General features: G+C 46.8%; 1 protein-coding gene across 12 annotated transcripts in view; it reads left to right on the top strand.

The window, feature by feature from the left end:
• ATP2B3 (ATPase plasma membrane Ca2+ transporting 3) overlaps positions 1-12,917 on the top strand; it is a 106,380-nt gene that overhangs the window by 32,798 nt on the left and 60,665 nt on the right. For all 12 annotated transcript variants that reach the window (XM_003774696.3, XM_003774693.3, XM_012553184.2 and 9 more), the window contains 2 exons: positions 5,049-5,213; positions 10,004-10,218. In XM_003774696.3, the coding sequence (XP_003774744.1) occupies positions 5,049-5,213; positions 10,004-10,218 (380 nt within the window). The remainder of the gene's footprint in view (positions 1-5,048; positions 5,214-10,003; positions 10,219-12,917) is intronic.

The raw sequence follows: 12,917 nt of genomic DNA, 5'->3' as shown, positions 1-12,917 counted from the left end.
CTGGGAGCTCCCCACATTGAGGAGAGCACGGAGCCGGTCCAAAAAACCGAAACACCTATGACCCGTGATTTGGCAGTTTGGCTACGGACTGGCCGTGTACCTCCATCCTCGACATAGAGAGGAAATCGGAGTCACATGGCATTGGGTGCCACAGCCCTGTGCCTACTGGCATGGATGTCAACAGCATATGGTGTGTTGGCAGCACCCAACTCCCTCCCCACTTTCCCAATCTGCTTATGCTCTTTGTTATTTGCCACCATCTGAGAACTTGAGTATTTTCTCCCCAGAGACTTGGGAAGCATGATCTGGAGGCCTTGGGAGCCTGTCCCTTAATAACCCCTTGAGATTCAGGTTCTTCATCTTTCCGATGGAGGGAAGCCTTTGAAAAGCCTATCCCATTGAACCAATATAAAGCTGGGGTCACCCCGAACGGGAGGGAGACTAAAAATGGTGCTGGATTATTTGGCAGTCGGGTGACTCCAACAGCAAAAGATCGAGAGCCCAAGTTTTACACAGTGAAACAGGCCCCTACTGAAGTGAATAGCTCAAGGTCTTCCACCTAAGAGAAAGAACAGAGTCAAAATTTGGACGTGGCTCCTCCGATCTCAAGTTCAGGACATTTTCCGTCACGCCAAGTCGAGGTGGCAGCAGTGTGCTGAAGCTGGCTTGTACTGGGTTGAGAGTGTCCATAGTTACATTCTCAACATGAGCATTTATACCTCAGAAAGCCAGAAACTACAAAATAGTCTTTGATTTATTTTTTCGTGAGTTGTCAAGAAAAGTTGGTCATAGCGCTAATGAGCCATTTTTGGTTTGGAGAGCAGGTTGGTCAACGTTTACCAGCACCCCTAGTTGGCATTATTGGGAGATGGTATTGGTTTGTGATGTATGAGACAATCACCAGTGTTCTTAATGGTTAGAGGCAGAGTGAAGGAGTGGCTACAGGGCCCGTCTTGGAGTTAAGGAAAACCTGGATTCCAACTTGGCCTCCGCACCTAGTGGTCCTGCAACCCTGAGTAAATGAGAGAAAAATGAGCATTTAAAAAGGGGTCTCAGGTCCAGCCTTTCCTTCTTTGAGGATTGATAAGTAGGGACAAGGGCAGTATAAAGCATGATGGGATCCTAGATCCAGCTAGAGGAAACCTTAGAAGACCATTGAGTCCAACCTCCTCATATACAGATGTCCAATGGCAGTTTGGCAAATAGTCATTTATATATAATCGTAGCCTGGAAGAGACCTGAGAAGAGGCATTGTGTTTGGGCCCCCTCCCAGTTGTCCATCCTGGGAATCTTCTCCCCAGATGAAATCACTGGTTTGGGCCCCCCCAAAAAACAAAGATATGATCAAGAAATAGATCAAGACAAAATTACTATGTGCTTAGCTTGATGTGTTTGAGAAGGTAAGGGATTCAGCCAATCTGAATTAACGAGCATTTATTGCACAAAGGACTATGCTAGGCGTGGCGGTTCCCAGGTGAAAATTAAAAATGGGTTCTGCCCAAAAGGAGTTTCCATGTGCATGGTACCAGAAGAATAGCTTTGAATGCTAGCTGTGCTACTTAGTGTGTGATCTGAGGCAAACCTCTTCCCCTCTCTGGACCTCAGCTTTCCCATCTGTAAAATGGAGAGAATGAACATAGTGAGCTTGAATGTTCCCTCCAGTTCTAACAGTCTCTGGTCGTGTGACTAGGTGGGCTGTGTGGGCCCTTTCTAACTGAGGGTCTCCGGTGGCATTGCCCAGAGTTGGAAAAAATCCTCCAATGGATTAATCTTATTGGGCTTTTTGTCTTCAAAAGATCCCTGAGAGGCTTAGGGGACAGAGGACTAGAAAGGTGAAGAGAGGGACCTTGGGTCCCAGAATGATGGCCAAATGTAGCGTTAATGGCCGTCAGCCATAACTGCTGCCCCATCCCGGGCAGCATGACCAGGTCCACCTCCTCTGTAGGTTTTGTAGCACAGGGACAAGATCAGCATAGCTGGAGTTAGAGTTTAATCCATCATTGGAACTGAATGGGACCTTAGAACACCACTGAGTCAAACCTAGTCATTTTATAGACCAGGAAACTGAAAACATGGAGGAAGAACGTGATCTCGCACATAGTCACACAACTAGGAAGTGTTTGAGGCAGGATTCGAAATCGGGCTTCCCGATTACACATCCAGGGCTCTTCTACTTCCTGTGCATTGCTTTCGAATTTGCAAATTTCTAATTTGCAAAACACTTTCAATTGATCCTTCCATTGACTGTGTAAAGAAAGCAACACAGGGATGGTTTTCCCCATTTTCCAGATGGATAAGTTGAACCCTAGGAAAATGAAGTGACTTTGCCCAGTATCGTACAGCCAGTTGGCAGCAGTTTACCAAAGGGTGACTCTGAGGTGACTGAGATTCTGAAGCCTGGTTCTTCCTGGTATCCGTGATGCCCAGATCCCGCCACATGATCTATGTGTTCTGTATCTCTGTCGACATGTTTTGGCTTGTGGATGCTTTGCAAGTATCTCTGCTTGTAGCTGGAAATGAGACGGGATTCTGGGGGCAGAGGGTGGTGGAAGAGTAGAGGCAGGAGTGGACAGAAGGCTGCAGAAAAGAACCCAGCCACTGGATGCAAGGCAGGGAGGTGGTAGGAAGGAGAGGAAAGTGGGGGAAGGAGGCCAAGAGAGTGGGACAGTTGGCTGGGAAAAGACAGAGGAAAGGAATAGAGAGAATGGAGATGAAGAGCTGGACATAGCATAAAATCACAGACTCCTTCATCCAGCCTCTTTATCGTATAGATAAAGAAACTGAGGCACAAGGGAAATGATGTGATTTTCACACACAGGATCCTAGAACTAGGACTGATGGGACTTCATTTTACAGATAAAGAAACTGAGGCCTAGAGAGATGATTTGTTTACGGCCACACAGGTAGTAGGTGAGTGTCTCCTGTAAGATTTGCACAGGGGCCCTCTAGTTCTATAGCCAGTGATGAGATTTTGATGAGAAACTGAAATGTGAGAGACCTTTTTACCTGCTTCCTCAGTGGCCTGGGGAAACTGAGAAGGGGCTTCAGCAAAGACAGGGATTCTCCCTGCAAGGGCTAAGTCATGACAGCCTAGAAGCCCGGGGCATGTCAGCCTATCAGGTGATGGGACGCATTCAGTGGCCTCACTTAGCCCAGTGTTTCTCAAAACTCTTGTTCTCGGTGTCTTTATTCTATTAAAATTTATTTATTGAGGATCGGTCCAAGAGTTCTTATTTGTGTGGGTCACATTTATAGATAGTTACCATATAAAAAATAAAAAGACTAATTTTGAATTTGTAGCCCTTCTGAAAGGGTTTCAACTCCCCCCACCCAGGATTCTCTGGACCACACTTTGAGAGCCCCTGATGTAGGTACATGAATCAACTTGGAATCGGATTCCTGAACTCATGCTATAACCCCCAAGAGCTAACCCATCATACTTTTTGGCAAGAATAGCTCCTTAAGCCCTGTGAAAGATGGGGTTATTGTCCTGAGCCCAAGAACATGGCGCTCTCTAAGCCATTAACTTCGCTTGTAGTGAGAACATTGTGGCACTTTGTACCATCTCAGGAGGATGTAGTCACTTAGTGACCCTTTCTGGCCACTGGACTGCAGAGAACCAACAGGCAGCTTTAGGCCCCAGGCAGTGAAGAGGCCCCAAATTTCTATTTCGGTGACCGTGGCTCAGAGTACAAAATCCCCAAGCCACCTCAGCCCTGACATTGATCTGGCTTTATATTTCAACCTCATCTGGTGCTGGACAAAGGTGAAATTCAGCCGGGGAGCAGGTCCTGCTGAGTGTTCCCGGCCCGGCGTACCAGAGAACAGGAGGTTTGGCCCGTGAGGTCTTAAGGAGGTCATGTGGAAAGAGAAAATTGGCCGCTGCTTTAGGAAGGGTAGGCGCCAACTGAATTGAGGCGAGGGGCTAAAGAGCAGGTGGGATTTGAACAGGGGAAAGGAAGTGCCTTAATTACAGGTCCATGGTGCCCAGCACACAGTAGGTGTATGACTGAGGTTCGGTGGTGGAGAAATAGATTGAAGGCAAAGTGGCAGCAAAGGCATTGAGTCTACTTTGTTTAAGGAAGGGTGGAAATATTGGTTTCACTAGAGAAGTGGGATGGGGACATTGAAGAAACTGGAAGAAGACTAGCTCTGAGAGAGACAAAGAGGGAGGGCTAGCTAGGGTGTGGTCTGTGGAGATCCAGCTTCTTAGAAATCAGCTCCCAGAAAGCTTGTCTTAAATCTGCAAATGAAGAGATTTCTGGGTTGGGGGACCCCTTTCTGTCCCTGTTTGCTTCAAACTGTTAGCCTCTCAGGCATTTGTGGGGGCCGTGAGGCTGGCCCAAAGAAAGGAGGAATACTGTATGTGGCAAGGGCTGCCTGTTGGCAGGGGTGGTAGACTCTGGTTGCAGAATGAGGTGTCCATTGTCAGACAGGGCCAACATGATGGTTTGTTTCATTTAACTATACTACCTTGCTATAAAATCTTTGTGATGCCCTTCATCTCCAGCAAAGCCCTCCCTTCTAGCAAAAACAAATAAACAAACACAGACCGGTTCAATGAAACAAACCAATATTGGCCAGATCTGACAATTTCTGCCTCATTCTGCCTCCCAGGGCACCACCTCACCAGAAACAGAAGTCTTTCCTACAAGACAGCATTCCCCCCCCTTTTTTGGGTAAATCCTGGTGAATTTTTGCCAGAAATAATCCCAGCTTCCATTTCTTGAGCACTTGAAGCTTTATAGATTGCTTGCCTGACAATCCCCCTGTGGTTTAAGATCTCTGTTGTACAGATGAGGTAGTTGAGGCTCCGAGAGTGACTTGCATGGGTGATATTCAGATCAAGACTCAAACCCAGATTGCCCGTCTCTTTCCCACTCTAGTACGCTGCCTCTCTGATAAGAGAAATGATTGAAATCAAGTAGAATGTGTCCGGGCTTTTTTTTTTTCTTCCTGAAAAGACAAGGATTTTGTTTAACTCGTTCAGCAGCCAGAGCAGACCTTGACCCTTGTCCTCTTGTGTTCTTCCATTTCCTTTCATACAGCTAAGAAGCAAGATGGAGCAGTTGCCATGGAGATGCAGCCACTGAAGAGTGCTGAGGGTGGGGAGATGGAGGAACGGGAGAAGAAGAAAGCCAATGGCCCCAAAAAGGAAAAGTCTGTGCTTCAGGGGAAGCTCACAAAGCTGGCCGTGCAAATTGGAAAAGCAGGTATCAGCTGGGGATTCTTCTGTGAGTGCCTCCCCTGTATGAGAAGGAATTATGGGAGTGAATAAATAAATGAAATCAAACAATCCTCATAAAAGACAAGACAGCGTATGATGGTGGTGCTGGTGGTGGTGGTGCGGTGGGGGATGTCCAGATAGTCCCAAACCTTAAGCCTTGCTAGGCTGAGCTTCTTGGGATCCCAGCCGCTTCCCCTCCTTGGACCCAAGCCAAGCGCCATTTACCTGCGGGCCCCGGACACTTGCTAAGACTTCCCTTATCCATTGCTCAGCTGGATGTGCTGAGGTCCCGAGTGGGGCTAGCCAGGAGGTTCTGGACTCTTGGGCTTCCCGTATCTGGCCCTTCTGAGTCTCCACTGCCCTCCCTGGTTGCTCTGGGCTGGCATCTGCTCACCCTTTTCCATCTACCCCTTGTATCACCACATACACTCCATGCTCAGTAACATCTGTCCTATGGCATTTATTGACAAGCAAATTCAAAATAACACATCCACGTAAGACTGGGGGAATCAACATCCTAGCTTGGATTTCTGTGATACATGTTAAACACATTATTTCATTTGAGCCTCACAACAACCCTGGAACGTGGGTACTGTTATTATTCCCACTTTATAGATAAGGAAATTGAGGCAGAGCTGAGTAAGTGACTTGCTCAGGATGCCACAACCCCACTGCCTTGATTACTAAAAGAGTATGCTTGTGTGTGACCCAGTATGCTTCCTGTAGCCTTCTCTAGAGAGGCAGCAAGCTGAGTAGATTTGGACCCACTCTGCATCACCAGATCACCAGCTTCCTCCTTACTGTAGATTAAGAATGGGATCATTTGTCTCAGGTTCCTCTTGACCCCATTGAGATGAATGCTCCCGGGGGCTCTGCTTGAGCTCATTGACTCCTACTTTACAGTTTTCCTGTAGTTTTTAGTGTGGGCTTCCCTGGCCCCCGGGCAGACCCAGGTGGGTCTGGGCACCTGCTGTTGTCTTAAAATTTGGATTCTGGGAAGGAAGGCTAAGTGACATTGGGTTTCCCTGCACTTTGAACTTTTGTCCCGGGATTGATGTGGGAGACATCAGTCTCAAACTCAGGCTTTCCTGGCAGCCCACTCAGGGACCCTGGTGTCATGTGGAGTCAGCAGAGGAGCTCGCAGTATTGTGGTCCTGCGACATTATATGGGCAAAGCCAATGCAGTGTGGCCAATGTCACAACCACACACCCCAACCGGGTTTCCGGGGCTGCTTCCTAATCACCCCAACAGCAAAGCCAGTCTGCTGCTGTCACCCCCAAATGACACCCCTGTGGGGCCCAAATAAGGCCGACGGCTTCCGAACTTCCATTGCATTTAGAATGTAACAGAAATACAATCACAGTTCCCTCCGGTTATTCTTCTTCATTTGGGGGCACAGGGATGAAGCAGCCGAGATTAAGTGACTTGCCCAGGGTCACATGGCTAGTTAGTGACAAATGTCTGAGACAACTTATGGGTCCTTGGGACTCCAAGGCCTGTGCCTCATCCACTGAAGCGCCACCTAGCTGCCCCTCTTGTTACTCTACTCTAACCCCTGTAGGAGACGTGGGTAGTTAGTGGCCAGGACTCCTTGGCTTTGGTCTTTCAAGTCCAGAAATCTGCGGGACTGCCCAAGGCTGAGCCTCTGGTACAGAACAGAACCTCTGGTACAGAATAAAACCTCTACTACTGAATAACACACTTAGAGACACCGTGCTTCATGTTGACCAAGTGCCGGTATTAAGGAGACGGCTCCCGATTGCATCAGCCCCACACCCCTAGCAGTGGCAGGTGACTGGGCAATTGCCAAGCTGCTGCCCTAACAACTGTAGGTGCAATATCAGGAGGGGAAGATGACTCTTCCCCCATCCCCCAGCTAGATACTGATCATGAGATACTGCCCTTTGAACTCTAAGAACCAACGGGAAGGTAAAAACACATTAGCATCAGGAGGGCCGAGATTTCCCAGCAGGTGCCACTCCAGGAGGCCGTTTGGGCCCCTATTCCGGATCACCAGACCTGATCAAAATGGGCACATGTTGATCGTCTCCCCAGATAGGGGCATTCTTCAAGAGATGCCTGCAACCTCCTGTCTTTTTTGGCTGTACATTTCAGTATCTGCCTGGGGCAAGAGCTCTGGCCCCAAGGTTCATGAACTTGGGGGTTTTTATTTTTAGAATATATTATTTAGGATATATTAGGATATATACTGTGCAAAAAGCCTACAAATGTGGACTGGATATATATATATATATATATCCTAATATTAGGATATATATTAATTAGGATATATTATATAATATATATTTAGGATACATTAGGATATATATTTTTAGGATATATTAAATATATATATTTAGGATATATATATTAGCATATATCACCATATCTCAATATAACTGGTTTCCTTTGTAATCTAATAGAGTTTTCTTTTCATTTAACACATTATTCTGAGAAAGGGTTCATAGACTTCACCAGACTCACTTCCAAAAGAATCCATTACTGGTGCAGCTAGGTGGCACACTGGGTAGAGCACCAGCCCTGAAGTCAGGAGGGCCTGAGTTCAAATCTGGTCTCAGACACTTAACACTTCCTAGCTGTGTGACCCTGGGCAAGTCACTTAATCCCAATGGCCTCAGCAAAAAAAAACTCTATTACACAAAAAAAGGTTAAGAATAACTCCTATCCTAGCACCCCAACTCAAGGGATTATCAAGAACCTCCACTTCAGTTACTGTGTTTGGGCTGCAAAGAAGAGCTCCTACCCCCAATTTGGAGAGGAGGAGGGCTTTTGGAGTCCCAATCCAGCCAGGCAGTAGTCTCCAGTGTCTGATGGTCAAGTGCCCAGGCAGGAGCAGAGTCAAGGCATTACAAACTGAAGTGACATCCCTTCCTGGGATTTAGTTTGCAAGAGGAACAGGTTAAGATTTTCCCAGGTAGGTTCAGGGAACCATGGGGAACACAGTGAAGTCAGAGGGCTGAAGCCATACTTGTGTCCCCAAGGACTGCTGGGAGCCATCTGCTTTTCAAGGCTACTCATGCAGGACTAACGGGGCCCTGCTGCCATCTTGCCTCTCACCGATCTCCTCCTCCGGGCGCCGGCGCACAACTCAGTCAAATCTCGGAACAGATCGTTTTTCATTCCAAAACCTCCACGTAATCAAGATGTCCACGTCTCAGTCAAAGGCTCATTTGTTTGAAACACTTTTGCCTGAACGCGCTCCAGCCGAGGTACCCCGGTGGCCGGCAGAGTTCAGTGGGGAGACAGAATCTCTCTCCACTTGTTTGTGCACAGTCCTTAAGCTAAGAATGGAAATGGAAAAGCTATTCTTAGCCCTTGGGCCCCACAAAAACAGGTGGCAGGCTGGCTTGGGCCCACATACTAGTGGGCTAGTCACTGCTCCGCTAAACCGGGAGTTTGAACTAAATGGAATGGTGACCCTCTCCCCTCCCTCCGACCCGAACAAACTATATTCATTTGCTGAAACCTAACGGGGACCAAATATGGGCCAAATAATGGCTCTTCCCCCTCCAAAAGCCCCCAAATAAACCAAGTGAATCTACTTATACCACAAGCGACCTTTGGGGTTTTTTTCGATAACTGTTGAACTGGAAAGAATCACCAGAGTATTCAAAAGAGTCACCAAGCCAAGCCCAGACTACAGCAGTGTTCCATGTGGTATCACATTTTTGTAAATAGAAATCCTACTTTAAATGTATTTAGGGAACTCTTTATTCAAAGGAATCCTGTTGTGAATCCTTTTCTAAAGCTAATAACATCCTTCTAATTGGCCTTTTGTGTAAATGTACCATGATCCCCTCCCCATTTGCAGGGTGCTATTCTGGAAACCCCTGCTAAGAGATGAGCATGAATGAATGCTCTAGGGTTCGCTCCTCACAGGGAAGGCTTCCTTCCCCCCACTGCCCGCTGGCTTGCCACACTTCTCTCTTTCCCAGGGCTCTTTCTGGTCTTCTTGCATAGGGGGAAATCTTGCATCCAGGGCTGTCTTCACCATCCTTCTCCAATATGGGCTAACCTCCCTTTTCAAAAGGAAGTTCCCCAGCACCACCATACCCCAACAACCACCTCCACCATCCATTTCCACGGCCTCCACCGGCCAGTCTTCCACCACCACTACCAACACCACCATCTACAGGCAGCTCATGGTACTACCACGCTGTCATAGACAGTGGGTGGGCAGGGGCCGGAACAGCCTCAAGAAACAGAAGGCACTTGCATGAGTCAGGGTACACAGTGAATACTTGAAACCTCCCATCCGCGATCTTCAAGGTTTCCAGTATTGGCCCAAATCGGAGAAGGTGACAATTCCCCTTAGAGGATAACAGTGAGAAATCAAGTTTGCTTAAAGAGAGGTACACCCAGGACTGTGCTGAAGGTTTAGCAGCCAAGTATCTGGGGGGGAAAATACGTCAAATGTGCTTACTCCACACGCAGAAGTTTAATCTGCATTATCACCATTTTCCCCATCACTCTGAGACTAGAAAACGATCGACAGAACAAAACACCAAGCTCTAATCTGTATCAAGTGGCTGATTTCTGGGGTGTAAATAAATGCTCACACTGAAAATTTTAACAATCTGATTCTCCTCCAGCACAGTCCTGGCTACACCTGTCTTTCCCTACCTCACCCTACATGTGACTGGCCCTACAGAGTTCAGATAATGAAGTTTGACAATTTCTTCTCTCCTTTTCTGCTGCTTCTCTCCGACGTCCCTTTCCCTCCACCCCTGCCCCGGACTGCCACTGCTCGGTAGGTTTGGTGATGTCCGCATTCACCGTTGTCATCCTGGTCATCTACTTCGTGATCCACAACTTCGTCATCGGTGGCCGGACGTGGCTCTCCAATTGCACGCCTGTCTATGTGCAGTACTTTGTCAAGTTCTTCATCATCGGGGTCACCGTCTTAGTTGTTGCTGTCCCTGAAGGACTGCCACTAGCTGTCACCATCTCCCTCGCATACTCGGTCAAGGTAAGGGGCTGCCACCCCTAACCCCACTGTCACCTCTGAGGAAGCTTGTCTTATGTAATAATAATAGGCCAACATACTCCTTAAACCAGTGCCCACTGCACATTGGCGTGCTATCATCTTCCCCTAGGAGACTGTCCCCATAATAACTGCCCCCAACAACCCACGCGCCACAGAAGCTGCCACAAAATACTTCCTCACTTAGGCCACCGCTTCTGTAATAATAATATTTGCCATCATTTGCAACATATGATCAACGAACCAGTGGCCATTGGTCCACTGCTCTTCATGAGAGCAGAGACCATAGCCGATCACCACTTTGTATGTATTTGGTAATCAACCAGTCAAGAAGCATTTACAAATGTCCACTATATGTCTGTTTTTCAGCCAGACTGGTCTTCTTGGTCTTTGTTACATGGCATTCAATGCCTATATGTCTATATAGTCAAGTAGTGCGCTGGCTGCTGCAGAATCAAAAAAAAAAAAAAATAGAACAGTTTCCTGCCCTCAAGGAGGTTACGTCTTATTGGGAAATAGTCACGTATACATACAAACAGATTCCAAAAGATGCAAAGTAAAAATGAGGTCAGTGTGCAGGAGGTGGGGGAGATAGGGATGACCTGATGGAAGAGGTAGTTCTTGAGCTGAGCTTTGACATTCTCTAGGGATTCTAAGAGACTGTGGTGAAAAGAAATTCCATTTCAAGCACGCAGTACAGCCTATGCAAAGGCATGGGGGCAGGAGATTGAGCGCCATGTAAAGAAGAACAAGACCAGTTTGGCTGAAAAACAGAATAACATGCAAAAAGCCCACAAATGTGGACTGGAGCCAGGTGCTAACAGAGGAGTTTTATCTTAAGGGCAAGGGGGAATCCCCAGAATTTCTTGAGCCCAGGAATTATGTAGTCAGCACTGTGGACTACTTGGGGAATGTCACTGTGGTATCTAGAGGATGGTTGGAGCGGGGTGATAGTTGAGGCACCAAGACCCATTAGAAAACCATGACAGTAGTCCAGGTGAGAGCTGATGAGCATCCAAAATAGGGAGATCTGCCTTTCCTGGTAGGCTCCATGCTTAGCACAATGCCTGGCACATAGTAGGAGCTTAATAAATGCTCGTTGGCTTACTGCGCATGAGGAGGCATTTAATGAGAATTTCTCCAAATTAAATCTTCATTTCCCCTAGGCCGTTCACATTTTCATCTCAGACATAGATTTTTTTTTTCATTGTGGAATAATTGCCGGGGGCCAGCAGCCCCCCAGCAAACAAACCAAGATTCCTTTTGGTCCTGAGCCTTAGTGTCTTTTAGGCCTTTTTCAGCCCTGGGCAGAAATCTGTCGTCACATGGCTGGCTGTTCTTATAGTCTTATGGTCCACTTCCCTATAAATGCTTGTTTCCTTTTCTATTATAATACCATACATTATACGATATTATAATATGACAATAATACGGTGTACGCTATTGCACAATAATACAAAAAATCTTTATTAAACACTGCTATGGGCCAGGCACTGTGCTAAGTGCTGGGAATACAAAAAGAGACTTAAGAGAGTCCCTGCCCTCAAGGAGTCTACAACCTCATAAGAGAGGCAACATTCAAACCAATCCATATAAACAAGCTCTAGACAGGATAAATAGGGAAAAATGACCAATGGGAAGGTACTAGAATGACGAGAACTTTGGGAAGACTTCCTGTAGGATGTGGGGTTTTAGTTGCGATTTGAAGGAAGCCAGGGAGATCACGAGTCTATGTTGAGGAGGGAGAGCATTCTAGGCCTGGAGAACAGCCAGAGAGAACATCTGGAGCAGCGAGATGGAGGGTCTTGTTTTTTGAACAGCCTGGAGACTGGCGTGACTGGATAAAAATATGGGAACTGAACTAGATGTTTTCTAAAATCTCTTCCAGGTCTATAGGCATTTAATCTCTGTGAGTGGCCCGCAAAGCCAAAAACGACTGTCTAGGATAGTCTAGAGATGCTTAGAAAGCTTTCTCTAAAAAGCCTTTTTTCCCTTCCCACTTACTGGCAAATCTCTCCCCGCTGCCAGCCAGAATTATGATGGAGGTGGTCGAGTCAGTCCCCAAGAGAGGAAGGAGAATCCAAAATCGTCGAATAAAATCAGGACATCCTAGACTAGAATCTTCAAAGCCCAAAATAGCATCGTACATTGGAAAGGGCCCCAAGAGTCTAAGGCATCCAAGAAAGACGTTCATTGATTTTCCTTAGGAAGAAATTTGAAGCTGGAGACTCCATACTCTCCCTCGATTACCTGTCCCATGGTTTAATCTTGCCAATGGGCCCCAGTTCCTTATTTGTGTTTGCCCCACTCGCTAACTCTGAACAGCTCCCTGGCCACTTGGATCGCATTTTTAGACCACTGGTCAAAGGTTAATCTCTAATTCTCTAGAGAGGGGAATAAATTTGCAAACTATAATTGGGGGGGGGGGGGCACAGGACATTTAGAGATGCCTCCTCACCAGGAGTGATTTCATGTGATGAAGGGAAATCCCTACCTTTCAAATGCATTTGCTCCAGATAGTAGCCATCAGTTACAGCCAGTTGTTAGGCCATGTTAATATTTCTCTTTTGACCTAATAAACTGTTTATTTGACTAATAACTGCTGTGCCCATTAGGAACTGTTACCATTACAAAATGATGTTTTAATATTTAACATATACTGGGTTACTTGCCATCTAGGGGAG

The sequence above is a fragment of the Sarcophilus harrisii genome, chromosome X (genome assembly GCF_902635505.1).
Source record: "Sarcophilus harrisii chromosome X, mSarHar1.11, whole genome shotgun sequence".
NCBI classification, from domain to species: domain Eukaryota; kingdom Metazoa; phylum Chordata; class Mammalia; order Dasyuromorphia; family Dasyuridae; genus Sarcophilus; species Sarcophilus harrisii.
Note: the sequence above shows the minus strand (reverse complement) of the source record. Positions and strands in the feature narration are given on the sequence as shown.